At 40.7% G+C, this 19,818-nt stretch overlaps 1 protein-coding gene across 11 annotated transcripts in view; it reads left to right on the top strand.

Annotated features, from left to right (window-relative positions):
- Positions 1–19,818, top strand: part of DMD (dystrophin) — a 9,298,038-nt gene that overhangs the window by 8,773,382 nt on the left and 504,838 nt on the right. For all 11 annotated transcript variants that reach the window (XM_044072398.1, XM_044072396.1, XM_044072400.1 and 8 more), the window contains one exon: positions 15,167–15,241. In XM_044072398.1, coding sequence (XP_043928333.1) covers positions 15,167–15,241 — 75 coding nt within the window. The remainder of the gene's footprint in view (positions 1–15,166; positions 15,242–19,818) is intronic.

The following is a 19,818-nucleotide window of genomic DNA, read 5'->3' as shown; positions in this document are numbered from 1 at the left end:
ACATTTCCCTTTCTTTACAGGTATTGTAAGCATGTAATGTTATAATTCTATATACTTGTTCTTTCCATTTTAAATCTGCAGTGGTTAATTTTCCCATTTTTGCTAAGGTTACAAATAATATCTTTACTGTATTTCTCTAGACTATGGCTATTCCAGAACAGCTCTCATTTCCCAAATTCTAGATTATCTTTCCTCCCCACAGTTTCTCTGTAATCTTTCTTAATTTGTTAAAATATTGTGTCTTGTAATATAATTACATTCACATCACATGTATCACACTGCTCCAAAATCCATATACTTCTTATTATATTCATAATACTATTCACATTTACAGAAACACTCTAAAATTTTCATTTTTCCTTTTCCTTAGATTCATGGTTTCATAAGTAGTTCATAGCTAATTACTAAGCTAGCTTTCTTAATAGGCCAATCTAAGTCTAAGCAATTTCCCTCCCAAAGGTGAGAATCAGACACTGTATCTTGTGTCTGTGAGTCAAACACATTAACCATTATACCAGCCCCCAATCTTTAGCTGTATATGTTCTTTTTCATCAATTTCCTTTCTTTTTTTCTTTTATAGTTATCCCTTTAAATTTTCTTTTTCTGGTTTTTGCCCTTTACCAATAGATTTTTTTTCTTGTACTACCTCACAGTTTGTCTCTATCACTTATTTCGGAACCTTCTTTTCTGTCCTCGTTGTTATTTTTTCTCATTTAATTCTTCTATTTCTAGTACTTCTAAAATTTCTTCCCTTTGTTCTTTTTTCTCCTCTTTATTTTTCATTTTTCTTTACTCTTATTTTCATTTTTGCAATCCATCCATAAATGTCCAATTTTGTTACGTTTATAGCATTTCAATTTACATGGTTTTGCGTCAAGTCCCATTTCCCCAGAGGTATAAAATTTTCTTTTGTCACAGTTACTAATAAATGCCCCCCCCCCAAAAAAAAAAAAAGAAAACATGTTTTGTTTTATCCCCAGTATTTTACAACATCTCTATTCCCCTCCACATTTATTGTGGTTGGTATATGTGTATTTTTATTTTAACAGAATATTGAAATCCCAGCCACTATTCCATTAACCTCCTTTTGTCATAAACTTTTACAGGGTCCAGTAATTCATTACATAAAGTTGACCTTTCAAAGCCTCTTTCTGCCTCTGTTCCAAATTTTACATGCATTTTTTTTGTTTCTGAGTTAAATGTTTTATTGCATAAAGATTCCACGGGTTGCAGTCTTTTTTTCATATTCTCCAAGAAATTTTTCCATTGAAAAAACAGTCTGAAATATAATGTCACAAAATGTATTTGTTAATAAGAATAAACACTGTTACCTCATGTGTTTTTATACCTAAAGGAGCTTGTAAATTGTCCCATACTTCATACCTGTCTATTTCTGTCGTCTTTACTTTGAATTGTTACCATGTACTTCTGTTTTTCATTTTCTTTTGTAATCTTTAATGCTACTCCACTTTTGCCTTTTTTTTACTTTCTCTCCAAATGTTTTCTTTTCCATCTCACTACTATTCTTCAGGATTGTCAATGCATCCTCCTTTTGCATTTTCTCCATAATGTCCCTCCAATAAACATCTGCTTCATTTTTTAGGTCACTCTGCACCACCATTTCTTTAAGTAAATAATCCCACAACCCTCCCAACTGGAGGGTTGTAATTGTACATCCATCGTTTGCTGACTCATCTCCATCAAACAGATTTCTTTGAAACATCTCCTCAGAATAATGGACACATTTTAAGGTCTTGATATTTGCTTTCTTCTCTATTTCTCTCACCACTCCATCATCTCCTTATCTATTCATCTGCCTCCTTATTTCTCCTGGCCATCTCTGCATCTGGAACAGAAACAGGAAGTGCTCTTGTAAAATGGGTCCCCTTTGCAACAATGATGAGTAGGGGAAGTTCCCTAATACTCTGATCAAATTTCCCAAGTATTATAATTACCACCATGGGTCTCCTCTGCAAATAGGTCACTACCCTCATGCGACTAACCTGATCAATAAAAAGGATAGCTAAATATGCATGCTTGACTGTAACTGATGCCTAACATGACCAGTTTGTGGAACAGCATTAATTCAAGCTGCTGAGAATAATTACACAAAGTGGTCCGCTCAGGAAACTCTAGGAGTGAAGTAGAAAGTGATTTATGTTGCTTAACAGCCTCTCTTTATGCATTTAGTCTTGTAAACTACAGGGGCTAAATGTTTAAAGTCTCCATTTTTTTAGATTCGGTGTCAGTGTTCTGGACTCACAATTGTATGTTTCAAAAATTTAAAAACATTACTGTATGTGTGCACATCTTTGTATTTTAAAATGAATGCAGCAATTCCTTGAAGTGGATAGTTGTGGTACAAATGGAAAAAAAAAGGTAAGACAGGATGTATGCTACATATGTCTGTCTTATAATCCAGGTCTGCATATACCTGAGTTCAAGAATCTATGTAACCAATTTTGGAACTTTATGATTTTTTTTGTCCATATCAACCATACATCTTCATATTTTTCCATGCGTACTGCTGATCCATTTTTCTCCATTCTGTTTAATGCTAAAAATCCACCACACTACATTGTAGATGTTCTTCCTTTCATAGTGGGTGAATCCTTAGAATTCAAATAGATTCTCGCCACCAGTGCTAATTGGCTAATATGGGTCTGCCAATTTGCACAATGGTGAAACTGACCAATTCAGAGACATGATAAGCTGCATAGATCAACAGCTAATTTTCAGCTTATTAACATATCTCATAATCAAACACAACATTGTCAGACCTGATTGAGACCTGATCAAAGTATTAAGGGCACCTCCCAACACAGACAACTGTGCGCACACACACAAACACCAACACACACACACACACACACACACACACACACACACACACACACACACACACACACACACATGCACATTCATAGATAGGTTTGTTATAGTTGATTCCACATTACAAAAAGTGCCCTGAGAAAGAATTTATACCTGAGACAACACTCTAGGAGCCCTGCCTACCACAAAGATATTCACACAGACACAAAAACACACACAAGCATAGAAACAGGGACAGTTCCTTGATACCTACATGCAGTTATGGTATTCAGATTTTCACAGACCCACAAACACACACACATGCACAGACAGCTTTGTGGTGTCTAATTGTATTCACTTTTTCCTCCTTGTGTAAAAAATAATGCAGTAATGAAGAATTCCTCTACCATATTAACCTGATTTCATTACTATTTTCCAGACAAAGAGCACATAGCTAATATGCATTATCCACTCCCCTTGTCTGCTGTATTTTTATGTGGCTGCTTCATCAATAAGTCCACTTTATGCAATATAGCCAGTGCTGAGTTAAAGCAGATGTAGCAGAGCATTTCTGAATCACTCTAAACTTCAGAATTAAGGCTTCAATTTTGTGGTAAATTTTTCTGAGTTCCAGGGAATGTCTTTTAGTAACCTCTTGTTATGGCCAGACAGTCCAAGCAAAGGTTGAACATGGCAGATCATCATTTATGGTGGCTCATATTTTTTTGATTATTAACTCCCTTCCCTTGTTAGCTGGCAGATATGCAGGTTCTGCTGTGCCAGACCCAGGGAGGTACACGCTGTTGCATACCTTTTTGACTTGGCTAGAGTGCCATGCATTCCTTGGTGAGGTGCATACATACTGAATACTGCCACTGGTATAGAGTGGACATTCAAGGACTTCATCTGCGTTCTTCTCTGTCCTTAAGACTTGTAATAACACTACACCCCTTCAGATGGGCTGATTTCAGCCGTTCTCTCCTGATGTTCATCGTGCATACAGCTGCAGTCATAACAGATGGGTTTTCCTGCCGTCAGGCGGGTCCTCGGTCGGCCGAATTCCAAAGTCTAGGTCCGGCGTCGGTTGTCGTCACTTCTTCCCTGACATCAGTGCGACAGGGGTATAAAAGAACCAGCCGACACCATTTTCTTCAGTCTTTCTTGCCGCACAGTGCCCGAAGCAGAAGCAGTTCGCAAGTGCCGGTCGGCCAGCTCCTGAGATTACGAATATCTGCAACTGAAGTCTTCTTGAAAGCTAAGTACCCCGTTGGGGAAACTTTTCTTGCCTCAGACCGATGTCAGACAAAGTTAATAATTGTATTTCATGTGGGAAGCAAATACCGCATAAGGATTTTCATTCCCTCTGCATTCCTTGCTTAGGTCCAGACCACGACGTCTCGGCCTGTCGTTTTTGTGCTACATTCAACAAACGCACCATTAAGCGTCGGGCGGAGTTCGCCCAGCACTTTTTTGGCAAAAAAATTAACTACATAATGTCGTCGGATACTCCGACTCCAGTTTTGACTAAAAGACGCAAAGATAAGGACCGACACACGAGGTCCGCGGCCTCTATTGACACCACGCCAAAGCCGACTACAGGTGGTCCGGTTCTCAGCGAGGCGCCTACGCAGCCCCTGACTACCGACAACACTTCATTGGTGGTGTCTTCTGTACCCGAGGTCACAGGCTCTTCGGCCCACACCCCGACTACAGATACCGAAGCCACTCTTGGCGGTGAAACTCAGAGTTTAGACAGGTCTGCCTCCTCTCAAGGTGTCTTCAGGCCTTCCTCTTCTTTTTCCATCAAGGCTTTCACTAAGTCTAAGATAGCCATGCATGCTAAAAAACAAACCCCACAGGGCCCTTCTCAAGGCCCCATGCCTAAAAAGCAGATGCTCAAAATGGCTGAGGACTTAATTACTCTTATCAGGGGTTCTCAACCCCCCCCCCCAGAAAAAAGGCCCAGAGTGGAGGAAGAATCCCCCTCTTCTCGGACCAGGTCTCCATTATTTCAGAACATTCTGATGACCAGGAACATTCATACTCCCCGTTTGAAGATTCTGATGCAGAGGAGTCCATTCCTTCTGTCTCCCCCCCTGAGGGTTACTCTTTTGGGGAAACCTTGCATACCTTGAGGGAACACTTCCATTGGGAAGGCCAAGAGTACTCAGACTCGAAGAAAAGGCTTAGGGATTTTCTCTTGCTCCCTCAGCACAGGCCTCTGGCTATACCTCCTGTCTTAGATATCCTTGATGATGTATATTCGGAGTCCTGCCTCAACCCAGATTCTTTGCCTCCAGCTCCAGTCAAGCCTGACAGGTATTACCGGGTTCCTGACTCACACCAATTCCTGTACAAAAGCCATGCGGCTGACCCAGAAACTATCTCACAGGGCCCCAAGGAAATTAAGGCCTCCACTGCTAAAAATCCATTACCTTCAGAGAGGGATTCCAGAGCCTTAGAAAGGTGGGGGAAAAAGGTATACACCTCGGCCACCTTAGCCATGAGGGCATTAAACTGCCAGTTCCATATGTTAAAATACCAACAGTTTCTGTTATCACAGTTGAGAAGCAAAATGTCACAACCTGAACAACCAGATTTGAAGGAGTTGCAGGTTTTGATACATAGTGCAGAGCAAGTAGGTAAACATACCTTGCAATGTGGTTTTGATGCTTTAGAAGCCTCATGTAGAGCTGCTGTTACAGGATCAGTCATACGTAGACATGCTTGGCTTAAAGAGCAAACCTTACCAGATCATGTCAGAGCTAAATTACTGGATGCACCCCTGCAAAAAGATGTATTGTTTGGTGTTAAAGCTGAGGAGGTATTAAAGAAAATGGAGGAAAAGGCAAAATCAATGCAAACAGTGAAAGATTTTCTACAGGTACAACCTCCACATTTCAGTAGAAATTGGCCTTCAAAAAATTGGTCCTTTCCAGTCACGGACAGACCCCAAAGAGGTAGATACAGGCGCCCGAGGGGTAGGGGGCAATCTCAAGGATCATTTAGAGGCAGACAATGGCAAGCACCTACCCAAAGAGGTAGTGAGGATAGTTCACAGCCATTCAGAAAGCAGAACCAATTACTTTCCCCTTTGCATGCCAAGCAAAGCTCAAATGGCAGCACCTTTAGGTGGGAAACTGGCACTAGTTTCAAAAAATTGGCATATTGTCACAAAAGACAAATGGATCCTGGACATTATAGACAGAGGCTACAGATTCCACTTTCACACCCTTCCAAAAATGAGAGGCATGCCAAACCTGCCACACAATCAAAGGGCAGAGGCACAAAAACAAATTTCAGATCTCATGGACATGAAAGCTATTCAAGAGGTACCTGCACAAGAACAGGGTCAAGGTTTTTATTCCAGACTATTCCTGGTACCAAGGAAGGGCAAAGATTGGAGACCTATTTTGGTCCTATCCATCCTAAACACTTTTTTAATCGTGCCAAAATTCAAGATGCTCACATTACAGCAGCTTCTTCCCATGCTGGGCAAGGAGTCTTGGCTGGTAACATTGGACCTCAAGGAGGCATACCTGCATGTCCAACTTCAGACAAGATTGCAGAAGATACCTCAGATTTCTTGCAGGTTCAACACATTATCAATTCTCTGCATTGCCCTTTGGCTTATCTACTGCGCCCAGAGTGTTCATGAAATGCCTGGCATCAGTAATTGCCTACTGCAGACTGCAAGGGATACAAATATACCCATATCTGGACGACTGCCTGATCCAAGCGGACAGCAAGCACATACTTCTGAAACATCTAGCTTTTGTAATAAGGTTTTTGAATTCCCTGGGATACACAGTCAACAAAAAGAAATCAAGGCTACTACCATCTCAAACAATATTTTTCCTGGGTGCCAACTTGGATACAAACACCCAGATGGCCTACCTCATGCCAGAGAAACAAGGGCAACTAACTCAATACTTCAGAAAAATGGCAACTTTCACCAGGCTGACTGCAAGGAAAATCCTGCAGGCTCTGGGATTCATGGCATCTTGCATCCTACTAATCCCATGTGCAAAGCTGCATATGAGGAAACTTCAATGGTACCTGAAAAACCTATGGTCTCAGCACAGCCAAAGCTTGGAAACAATAATACCACTAATTCCATGTCTTCAAAAGGAATTTCTGTGGTGGGCTCAAGCATGCCAAAGAAACGCAGGTCTCCCATTCTGCAAGCCTCAAGCAAGTCAAATCATCACAACAGATGCCTCGGATTACGCCTGGGGGGCGCACATGACAAATCGGTCCATTCAGGGCAGATGGTCCCAAAAGGAAAAGCACCTACACATCAATCAAAAGGAAATGCTAGCAGTAATAAATGCTATTATAGCTTTCAAAGACCTGCTGCATCCAAGCCAGCTATTAATAAGGACAGACAACACCACAGTAATGTGGTAGATAAACAAACAGGGAGGAACCCATTCATACCCCCTATGCAGGCTAGCCATGTCTCTTTGGAACATGGCTCTAGAATTGCAAATCGAGCTTCAAGCACAGTTCCAGCCAGGCAAGGAAAACACGCTGGCAGACAGCCTAAGCAGAAATATGACAGATCCACACGAATGGAAGTTGCATCCTCAAGTTTTTTCAAAGATAATTCAAGCATGGGGAAGGCCAGACATAGATCTCTTTGCCTCCCACAGAAATCACCAATTAGCAAAATTCTGCTCAAGGACTTTTCATCCACAGGCCTGGATAGTGGACGCACTGTCTTTCAGTTGGACAACAATGACAGTTTATGCCTTTCCACCTCTTCCTCTGCTGCCCAAAGTTCTATTAAAAACCAGAGCAGACAGACCACAGATGATTCTCATCGCTCCAGACTGGCCAAGACAACACTGGTACCCACTCCTGAGGAGCCTGATGCATTCCCCACCATGGATCCTGCCTCTAATGCCTCTTTTACTGACTCAGCACAACTTCAAAACTCTTCACAGTCAGCTGAAAACACTCAATCTAGCCGCATGGAAGATTCCTTAAAATCACAACAGAGCCTACTCTCCAAGGAGGTACAGGATGTCATTTTGGAGGCCAGAAGACCTTCTACTAGAAAGGCCTACTCCGCCAAATGGAAACGGTTTTGTGCTTGGAATGAGAAAAAGGGCCAGAACCCTGGAATACTGAATTTACCTCAAATATTACAGTACCTAGCTGAGATGCTAAGCAGTGGACTTTCATTCTCTTCCATCAAAATCCATGCCTCAGCCATTTCTGCAGAATACAACACTGATCCTCCTTTATTCTCTCACCCCCTCTTAAGACAGTTCCTCAGAGGGGCTAAGAATATTAAACCCCCAAGGAAACAACCAGTGCCTGCTTGGGATCTCAATTTCATTCTAGAGAAACTGACTTTGCCTCCTTTCGAGCCAGCTGCCTCAACGGAACTACAATATTTGTCCTGGAAAACAGCCTTCCTGCTGGCTATCACCTCAGCTCGCCGGGGTTTCTGAACTTCAAGCCCTCATGGCTGTGCAACCTTTCATCATTTTCCATCAGGACAGAGTTTCCTTACGAACCAACCCTTCCTTTATGCCAAAGGTAGTATCCAGGGTAGCCTTGAATCAGGCTATCCACTTACCTACCTTTTACCCCAATCCTCAAAACAAAGGGGAGAGGCTACTGCATTATTTGGATATTCACAGGCAACTACGTTATTATTTGGACAGAACAAAGCCTTTCAGAAAATCAGAGCAGCTCTTTGTGTCCTATGCTACAGGGGCTCAAGGGAAGCCTATTTCCAAACAGACAATCTCAAAATGGATAGCCCACTGCATACGCTTTTGTTACTCTCTTCATGGTAAAACTGTACCTGCAGGCATAAGGTTTCACTCCACTAGGGCCACAGCTACCTCTGCAGCTTTCCTCAGGGTGGTTCCTACCAAAGATATTTTGGAAGCTGCCACCTGGAGTTCTGTGCATACTTTCTCCAAGCACTATCACCTGCCTTTATACTCCAAATCTAGAGCAGGTTTTGCCACTGCAGTTTTGCAGGGCATCCTGGCTCCTCCTAGTTCCACCTAGTGCCTACCACCCTTATTTTAGCTTTGGGATTCTACCCATCTGTTATGACTGCAGCTGTATGCACGATGAACATAGTACAGTTTTGTACCTACCATAAATGTAGATGTTCGAGTGCTAATACAGCTGCAGTCCAGGTTTCCCTCCCTCCTTCCCCTCTGGAACAGGCCTTATGGCGAACACCTCCTCATACAACCTGATTGGGGTATTCTTTTATGGTGTATTTGCTTGCAACTACTGTTTTTTGATTATACTGCATTGCATTATTGCATAAATTTATGTATTGCCTTCCTTCTGGGGGCACCTGACATCTGGGGCAAGAAAAACTGAAGAAAATGGCATCGGCTGGTTCTTTTATACCCCTGTCGCACTGACGTCAGGGAAGAAGCGATGACAACTGACGCCGGACCTAGACTTTGGAATTCAGCCGACCGAGGACCCGCCTGACGGCAGGAAAACCCATCTGTTATGACTGCAGCTGTATTAGCACTCGAACATCTACATTTATGGTAGGTACAAAACTGTACTTTTTTCCTTGGTTCTCCAACACCTGGGCTGCTAATTAAAATGTGCTGATGTGGGCTGTAGTGAAGGATCTTATCCTTCTACACTATGTTGTCAATTCCAGGAGTTTCAAGTACTGATGGCTGGATCTAATGATCATTACAAAATTTGAATTGTAGTATAAACAGGTGTAATCTTAATCCTGACTTAAAATTTTTACAGGTGAGTTGAAGTAATGAAGTCATAGATTTCAGTCTGTTAATGTGAAAACAGGTAGACGTGCATAGTACAACTGTATACAGAGCTAGAGGTAAAGAGGACTCTCCCAGTTTGTTTACTTATTTATTTATTAGTGGTTAATTAATTAACTTTGTTGATCTGGTTGGTGGTCTGGTCCTCAGACCATTTTCAGCCATGACCCAGGCCAGTCAATCAGTTATAGTGTAAACATGCAGTTACTGTATTGTGATGCTGTACAGTACAATGCATGTAACACGAACAGTTATAAGGAAGTACTTGACATAACTGCATGTGAAAACATGAAGCAGCGAAAGTAAACTGACCTCTTGGTTCCTTTTAGAACATGCAACATGTCATTGAGCGTACACAAGTTAATATGAAGAGTTGGGTTCTGACCATATATAAGCTATGAACTATAATTGTAAACATTCTGTATAGCATTTTCTGTCCTTAGACCCCAGTCTAGTTCTGTTTCCTAGTTGCATTTACTACTGGCGTTTGCTTTTAACTTGATTTCTGTTGATATCTGATTGTGTTTTTCTGGGGTCCATTGTACCAAAAGCTATTTCTTTGCCATATCTATAATTACAGTGTTTCTAAATTCTCCACAGTTGTGACTGAATTTGTCCTGGGGTGGACCTTTCTTGCTTTCCAGCAGTGAATATATTTCTTTACAGTTCCTGATGATGCCTTTTTATTGTTTATAAACCTTCCAGCACTGAAACTTGTAAACTGATCAATGACTTGAAGGTATCAGGTGCTTCATCCAATGCCACAGAAACTGTTTCATTGTATCTGGAGGCCAGAGGCATGCCATACATAAGATAAGATCTACTATGCTTATGACATAACTCACAACTTGTTTCCTAAACTAGTAAGCAGTTTCAGGTCTATATTATAAACACAAAAGCTCATAATAGCGAATGCGTCTACATCGACACATAAAGGTTGATGTACAAAAAGAGCAAAATACGTAACTGGCGAAAATGAAAACACCGAACGTATTTGCTTGGCCAGCAAGGCGATCGTGGGGATGAGGAAATATATCCTTTTCCCCCACTGTAGTGTGGTTTTGGAGTTGGCATATTTAAGTAGGGGGGTGTGGGGGGTGCAGGGGGGCTTGCCCCTCTGCAAAAGTGTGTTAATTTAATTTGAGTTAGTTAGTTTGAGCTTACCTGCATGGCGCTATTCATTGACGAAATACGTTTGGTGTTTATGTATTTCACTCTTTTTGTACATCGACCTTTATGTGTCGATGTACATGTATTTGCTCTTTACAGCTTTCGTGTTTATAATATAGACCCAGCAGTTTCTATGGTCTGTCCATAGAAGCTTGTCCAAAATTTAGGTGGTATGTCTTTAAAGCCTTCTGCTTCTACTCCCTGGTCATATTCTCTGAAACTATGAGGGCCTCTTTCTCTCAGTGACACTCTTTAAGGTCTTCTATCTAGAAGTTAGCCGATTCAAGATACAGTGGTTGTTGAATTATAACTGCTTTGTTATTTTCTATGTTCATGACTGCTCATGCCCCTTTTAAAAATGTCTTAGCAAAAAAAGGCATCTCAAATGGAACTTCCGTTTTTTTTAGTAAATTTTGCAGTTATCTTTAGTCTTGGCAGAATGCACTACTTTTCCATCTGCTACTGCTAGGTATATCAAAATTGAATGTTTTCCATCTCACTTTGACTCATTCTATGAACATAGATGTTCAACTATTTTTCTCCACAAACAGAGTGTGCCTGCAGTTTTTTTTTATTTATTTGCATGTGTTTATCAGTTCTCTGGTTCGATCTTTGGCTGGGGTGCCTTCTGTGCGGAGTCTGCATGTCCTCTCTGTGGTCGCGTGGGTTTCCTCCGGGTGCTCCGGTTTCCTCCCACATCCCAAAGACATGCTGTAGGTGGATTGGACACTGTAAATTGGCCCTAGTTGTGTGCCTTCTGTGAAAGGTTGGGCACCGGGCTGGCAACCCGACACCGTAAAAACTCCACTGCCAATCATGAGCGGACAGGTGATCCGCTGTGGCAACCCCTAACTGGGAAAAGCCGAAAGAAGAAGAAGATTTGCATGTGTTTATCAGCATGGTCCAGACAGGCAAAAGTCCCTTTTCAGTGGAGACCTGGGGAGAAAAGCTAAAATAAGAAAACAATACAATGCCCAAGATACATTGTTAAGAGAAGCGAAACAGTACAAAGCCCAAGATACATTCCTGAGAGAAGTGATGTATGAATTGCACTTATGTAGTCTTTAATTCCATTTGGTTTAATTTAGTTAGTAATAATGGAGACGGTCAAGGTGGAGGGATGGAGAAGGAACAGCAGCGTAACTCGGGTGGTGAGGAAGTGACAGCAGTATTTGCTGCAGTCCTCTGCATCTTCACATCATTTGCTTTCCTACATTATTTTTATCTCTGTAAGTACTCTGACATACAGAACATTTAGATTTCTTGCCATATTTATGTAGTGGAGTCATCTGCCCACCTTGCCACTTTGATGATTCCACATCATGTGTGTAATTGCTGTTTAAGTGTATATTAATTTGCTTTTGTGAAAGGCAGCAGCCATGTATTTCTCATGATGTCTTTCATTGTTAGGGCTTTGCTTCAGTCACTTGTGGCTGGCCGTGACTCACTGCCAGCTCCTCAGAAGTTCACTACTTTGATCAATGTCATTTTTGTTGTATGACAGCAAATCTTAACCCTCTGAAGTCCAGTTTTCTTGAGTAGCTGGCACATTTAAAAGGAAATAAATCATCTGTTGAAGTGGAAAGGAATCTTTGCTTATTACAGCTTAAATAAACTTTTTCCCTCCTTTCTTAGGTTCATGGCTAAGTACTGGGCTATCTGCCCTTGTGGGCCATTTTAAGCCTAGTCAGTTTCCGTTTTTGTACTCAAATTAACCTATCCTATCTTGTTATAGACTGGCCTTACCCATCCAGTGGTCGATAATTACATATTACATCAAATGAGAATAACCGGGATCATACTGTAGATAATTTGAGGGGACCAGTGAAAGGAGTAAAGCATTTAGGAGCCACCTCTGCCATTAGTAGCACAGGGCGCAGTCCTGGGGTACAGTTTCTGTTTCCTATCCATAGATCTAAGTTGCTTTTGAAAATGGACAGGGATGAAGTTTGTTTATGTGGATGGGATGTTCATGAATCAAGATGGTAAAGCAACTTACTTTATGGCCTGTAACACATTTTGCTGGAATTTTATTTTTTCATGTTGCTGGTTTCCTATCATTGTTCACATTTCTTCTCAAAAATAATGCCTTTAGTTTTTGTTGATTTGTTGAGTATCTCTACCATTTTAATGTGATTAAAATGTGTTTCCTATCTTTAATCTGCTGTTTCAGTTCTTAACCACTTTAGATCGTTGGAAATGTTGCTTCCTTTTCTAGAATACTTTGTTTGATATTTACTATGAAGAGACTGTTTTGTCTGATAATGATGGTACCTCCTCTACAGCACTGCCTGCCTCCACATATGTTGTGCTTTCATTGTTGGATTTACATCTTTAAGATAAAAGATCAGCACAGGAAGCTGCCTGACATGTATTTGACAGGAGAGTGCTGTGCGACAGCCAGGTTTCCTGGCCCTGCTGTTTCCTAAATTCACTATTCTTGCCAATGACTGTTCCCTAGCCTGCCTTCTTCCTGAATGTGAGGTGCTGATATTCTGATGTGTATGTATGTATATATATATATATATATATATAGATAGTCTGATAATGGTCTGCTTTGATGAGATTATGTTGTCTTGTTTGGTCTAATTCTGGTAACTAATATCAGTTACTGAATTGTTATATGCAGACTTACCTAACCTAATCTCCCAAATGGATGCTTAAGTTTTTTTTTTTTTTTTTTTGCACAAAATGCACAGGCTGTATGCTTCTTTGTGATATTCACAACAGACACACTTGTACTCAGAGCTAAAAAGTGTTGAGAAAAAGTATAAAAGTTATAATTATCATTATATAGAACTGTGAGGAAGTATAAAATGCAAAGTAATTTTGTTGAATTAAACACTAGAACAGGACAGCCCTTAGCTATGTTTAGAGGTATCATTTCTACCAACTGGGCAGGTTTTTATATTGCCTGAATAAGGAATATTAAGCTGTGTTCTTATATTTATGTGTACATACTTGTCAGGTAATATGCTGCTAGTTAATGCAACCTTTCTGCAGTCTGCTGACTCTTGAAGTGTTTTCAAATGTGTGATTTTCTTTTGTTGCAGCCTTGGGGTGGTGCCTGACATGGTAATGAATGGTTCAGTCCCTTACCTGGGTAACAAAAACAAACAAATAAATAAATAAATAGGTAACTAAATACATGTTTAAAATTTTTAAGCATCGTTACCTGCAACGATGTTATGACTTCAGAACAAAAGTAACTGCTGATAAAGACCCGTGGACTGTATGTTGCTGAGTTTAGATGTCAAACGTGTTGGCTTTTTTCGGCTGTTGCCACTGTTGAGTCACTGCTGGCTAATCCATGAGTTTAATGTTGCAGTTCTTGTAAATTAGAAGAAAATTGTTCATCTGTCAGTAGACAGAGGGCTAGACAGGTCAGTAATTTAAAACACTAATTTCCACCTACTCGGTCCCTGGAGTTCAAACAGCTTTGATAACAGCTAACCCTGGCTAATAGGACAGTGCATCTTTTCTTTATTGATCACATTTACTTAGTAAAGACTAATAATTTCAACTTTTAATATGTTGAAATCATGATTTCTGTGTTAGCTAACATAGTCGCACTTAATCGTCTTTCTTCTTAAATATGAGATGAAGTTGCTTCTCTAGAGCTGGTAGATTTTATGACTCTGCTGCCCAAGTTCACTTGCCATGAACTCTGAAATGAGTATGTTGCGTTAGGTCACAGCTGCTGAGAAACCATGTGACTTTGTGAAATACTGCTGTTTCCAAAATCTGCTGAGGGGCACCATTGTGGTAGTCTTCAATGTTTTAGCTTGTGTGTGTCATTGTATGCTCTGCTTTCGTAAACTTCTTTCCAGACATTTAAAGATGCATAGGTTTACCCTTTTAGTCTTCCTTTTGAAGTACAGCTTCAACTTCTTTGGAAATTATCCTTTACCACAGAGATCAGCAAGACATGATACAATACATAGTATTAAATCATACCATGTACAGTATACAATGTGGCATTTTACAATTGTTTATTATGTGGGTGTGAGACTCTGCTGTTTGTCTGACTAGAAGGAGGCCTACATTCAAATCACTGAGTGATCCTGAGAAGATATTAACTTCTAATTATTTCCATCTCTTTGCTGTAAACACCAAAAATAAAAAGAAGACCCATTGAAAATCAACAGGTAAGCTATGAAGCAGGAATCATATTTACCTGCTCGTATGCAATACCCAGTATACAATTGACTGTAGACCACTTCCCATTCTGATGTTTCTTTAAGTGGTTTATTGTGGCAAATAAAAAGAAACAGAAATGCTTATATCTTACATGAATAATACAACTTGCCTGTTTAGTTCTCCTTGAATTTATCTGCTTCTGTATATTTTATTTCTTTGCCTTTAGTAGTGACATGCATATTTTGTGACTTTTTTTTCAGCTGACCTGAATAATGTTCGATTCTCAGCCTACAGAACTGCAATGAAGCTTCGGCGACTTCAGAAGGCCCTCTGCTGTAAGTATGCTGTCTCTTTTGAAATCATTTATTTTTCATTGTTGTGGGTTTTCTGAGCTGATCTTTAATTTTTCTGGTTTCAGAGCAGTCCTTTTAAATGCTTATTTGTAATTGTGAGATGGACAGATTTTGTTTGTACAGTAAAAAGTAACCTCTGATTTCACAATACTAGAAGTCGCAAAATATTTCTCAATGTCTGAGGCATGTATATGTGCATGTCTGTCCAAACATATTTGTGTGTTTTTATGTATATAAGCGTGTATGCATAGACAAGCACACAGCCACATCTTTAATATATTTATTTAGGTGCTTAAGCACAGAAAATAAGCATAAACTGCAACTAATGTAAAGCCAAATGAATAGAATGCTTGATTAAAACATCCTTCATTCCAATAATTCTTAAAGCAGTCCACCATAATTGACAACTGATTCACTTTGTGAAGTTAAAAGGAAACTAATTCTGTACAGATGGTTTTTAAAGAACCTGTGAAACAAACCTTAATCTGTCATTCAACTTAAAGGCCATTTGTGGCATTTAAGGTCAGAATTAAAGTCTTAATAGAACTTGCGAAACAGACAGCCTTGGAGAATCTTGTAGAACCGGGTAATGTGATGAAACCATGAAGCACCTACCAGTCAAAAAGAGGTCTGTACCTGCAAATAGCCGGGGGAGTTTGATGCCTGACAGATAAGGCTCACTGTAGTAGCGTAAGAGAGAAGGGTAAAGGAATGTTGTCACTGTTGTTAGTTACAGATGTGGTAAAAGGTGCTTTATCTGGGTACTGTTGTTTATGAGGCAGTATTATGTGACAACTGCTTACTCCTGTCCATTTGATGTTAGTGTGGTGCAAAGCATCACACTGAGATTCTGCATGCAAGGCATAAAATCCAACCTATTCTTACTATTAAAAGAAAAGGGAGAAAGGAAAGGTCCTATGAAGCAGGAATACTGGCGTATACAACCACTGTCTGAATCTTTGTTGGTTTAATGTTAAGGTTATTAGTGTCTAGCAAGTGAAAAGTGTCTTCATGCAGTCTTCAGGTATTGTAAAATTAGACACCTGCTCCTGGGGAAATGAAAGGTAAAGGTAAAGGTGAATGTCATCAGCTTAGCAGTGGCACTGAATACCTTTACCTTGAATGACCAATCTCACTGGCAGAATATGCACTCTGAATAACAGTGGAGCCAGGTGCAGAACTCCTGTTTGGTATCTACTTTTCTGAAGTACAGGCTAACACAGAAGGTCTTTGGCTAATGAAGTTCACAGATGACTGCAAACTAGGAGCCATTATTGAAATTCCTAACGATGTGGACATCATACAAAAGGGCCTCACTGAGACAGATGCCTGGTGTCAAAGCCATGGCCTCAAGTTCAATGCCAAAAAGTGCATTATCATCCCCTTTGGTAAAAACTCTGTACCCATGGGCTACCACATAGGTGGTAGTCTACTTAACACCAAAAGTGTGATAAGATACCTTGGGACATAGGTGGACAGTAGTCTCTCCTTTGATAATCACATTGTCACTATAGTCAGGAAATCCTTCTATATGGCACACCTTATCACAAAAGGTTTCTCATCCAGAAAAAAAAAGAGGTTATTGTTCCCCTCTACTCGTCATTCATTAGACCCATTATAGAGTACAACGCCCCTTTTGGTATGTACCTCACAAGACATCTACAACAACTGGAAAAGTCTCAGAAATACCTCACAAATAGGATTACCGGCCTCAAGCAGATGCCCTACACAGACCGTCTCAAAAAACTCCAGCTTTATTCCATCGCATATCGCCTACTCAGAGGCAATATCTGCCTAACATACAAAGCTGTGTCAAACCCAGAGCTGTTGGAATGCTCCACTTAAAGAAATCCCAATCCCTCCTAGCTACATGCTCTAGGGACCTAAATCTTGTCACCACAATAAACAGAACATGCTGGAGGGATAGATTCCTGTCCCAGAGACTTCCCATACTCTGGAACAAACTACCTATCTATATCAAACAAAGCTCCTCATTAGCACTCCTCAAGAAAAATCTTGATGATTGGATGGGAAATAGGAAATTCACCCCAGGGATCACCTCTGTGGCTCTGCTCGACAGTGGCACAGGAAAATAATTTTCTTGGGTGGCGAAAGCCAACCTTTTTGGCTAGGCTTATATAGGCCCTAGGGCCAGTTGCCTAGTACCTACCTATGAACATTGAGGCACTTAAAATATAAGCAAATAACTGGTTGTGGGATTAACACCAGAATAGACTGGAGAGGTAATAGACATACCCCTTTAAGAACTGTGAAAGAAACACCACAGTATGTGCAGGTGCTTTATCAGGGACTGTGGTTCACAATGTCAAATGCTGCTGGGAGTTCAAGAATGAAAGGACAGAGATCACATATAGTTGTTGATGTTAATCATAAGGCTCATACTTAAGTGTCATTTGTAACATAATGAGCATTGTAATGTAGGTAGATGTCTGACTTCTAGAGCTTTTGGGCACCCCAGTACAGAGCCAGCCCACCTACACTGCAGACATCAGTAGAAATTATATTATAAAGGGTTGAAGAACCCAGGCCATCTTTAGTTCTTTTTTGGTGCTTTGAGTTGTGACATGGCAAAGGATTCAGTAACAGTTTAAGTTCTGAGACTTAATAACTGTAAGTCCTGCAATAGCAAGACTGGAATTGTGAAAATGTGGACTTTCTCAGTAGTGTAGCAGTTTTGGAGTTAGTGTATATTTAAATGTGGGGAATGTGTGCAAGGAAGCTTCTCCCTATAAAATTAACTTTAATGGAAAAAGGCATTTGTCAACATTTGCTGCCCCTCTTTTTTTCTCGCTTAATTCCAGGACTCACAATCATGGTCTCAGAATTACAACAGGAAGATTCTTGTCCCTGTTTCCCAGCTGATTCAGTCATCCACCTATTAGATGATTCTTTCTCCTAAGAGAAGGAGAGAGAGACATCTCTGAAGAAGTCACTGAGATCAGGAGGAGGAGGACCTTACCTGTCCGAATCTGTTTCCCCTTGGTTATGACACTGATGTTGAGATATGCTTGTCTCTAGGCTCCCTCCTTGGAGGATGTCTCCTCTTGGGAAGCATCTAATTTAATGTGGGAGTTTTTCAAATGGGGAACAAAAGAACTCCTAAACTCCCACAAGTGATATTTTGACCATTTGGATATTGAGGACCTGAACCAGTAGCTGTACCTAATTCAGGCATTCAGGGACTGTCTTGAGAGCTACAGTTTAGAATCTAATTCTTGGCCACTGGCAGCCAGAAATCTAGACTGCTTCTGTAGGGTGGAAGAGTATGTCAAGTATTTTAGTAAGGAACCCAGTGGCAATTCCTATGGTGATTTCTGTGGATGCAGCCATTGTCTCCAAGTTGACATCGGTTCACTGCATCCTGCCTCATGACAAGGGTAGTCATGTACATGATCTTGGCTATTTTCAGCAGTATGATTGTCTAAGAGTACATTATCAAATGGACAGAAAAAAAATGGGAGAAAATACTACACTCATCTTTGAAAAATTAGTTTTGAAATTGATACAGGTCTCCCTTTTAGTTAACAGATATGCTGTCAAATCATTTTATGATGTAACAAATATCTGTGCCACTGCAGTCAGCTCTGGCTTGGGTATGGATTTTACCCTTAACAGAAAACTTCAAACAGCAGCTGTTGAATGCAGCCATAGAGAAATGATTATTGTTTGTCCAAATATTCAAGAACTGTAGCAAAGAGGCAGAGCAATTCAAAAGATGAATTGACTTTTTAAGTCCCTGATACCAAGTATAATGTGAACTTTCCAACCAACAATGGCTGTCTTCATGAACTATTCAAACAAGAGAGAACTTCCAAAAAGGGCCACTGGAGGAGTGGCAGTGATTGAGGCAGTCAGACAGGTAGTGGAAGGGCAGTGATCACCTTCCCAGCCAAGAGAGTGTACTGTTTGTCCCAACCAGGAACAACAGGGAGAAGGCCAGGCACATCTTTAACAAGGAGACGTTAGCCATAATTTACTTGCTGCAGGTTGTGATGTCCCCTTTCTGGGCCAGTAATCAATGAGTGTGAATCCTTACCACTAACACTGGAGAGGGACATTCACTTGGAACAAAAATAGATACATGCACTATTTCCATTTGCAGCTGTCTGCATCAAGCACAAGTTCCCTTATGAGCACACAGGGAACACACTCAGTCTGAGGTATGTATTTCTCTGTCTGTCTCCCTCCAGGTCCCCAGTAAGATTCCCCACTGGCACAGCTGTAGAGCTGAGTCCTCAGCCGAGTGTCCAAGTGAAGTCCTCCAGCACCCTCTCTGTGAAACCAGTGCTTTGTATCCCTGCTCCAAGCAGCTGATACACACACTCTTTGAGATCTGATTTTCACACACACATCTGGGAAAGACTAGCAGTGAGATTTGATTTTCGCACACACACACCTGGGAAAGACTAGCACATATTTACTAGCTTTGCCCCCTTCTGCTCAGACTGTATGGTAGTTACTGCCACCAGACACTCCAAAGCCAGCTACTGTAAGTCTCTTACAAGGGTACCCAATTATACTCAGTGAAATTAATGTTA

This window comes from Protopterus annectens, chromosome 5.part0, assembly GCF_019279795.1.
Source record: "Protopterus annectens isolate FY-2018-M chromosome 5.part0, PAN1.0, whole genome shotgun sequence".
NCBI classification, from domain to species: Eukaryota; Metazoa; Chordata; order Ceratodontiformes; family Protopteridae; genus Protopterus; species Protopterus annectens.
This window is presented reverse-complemented; position numbering and strand designations above follow the sequence as displayed.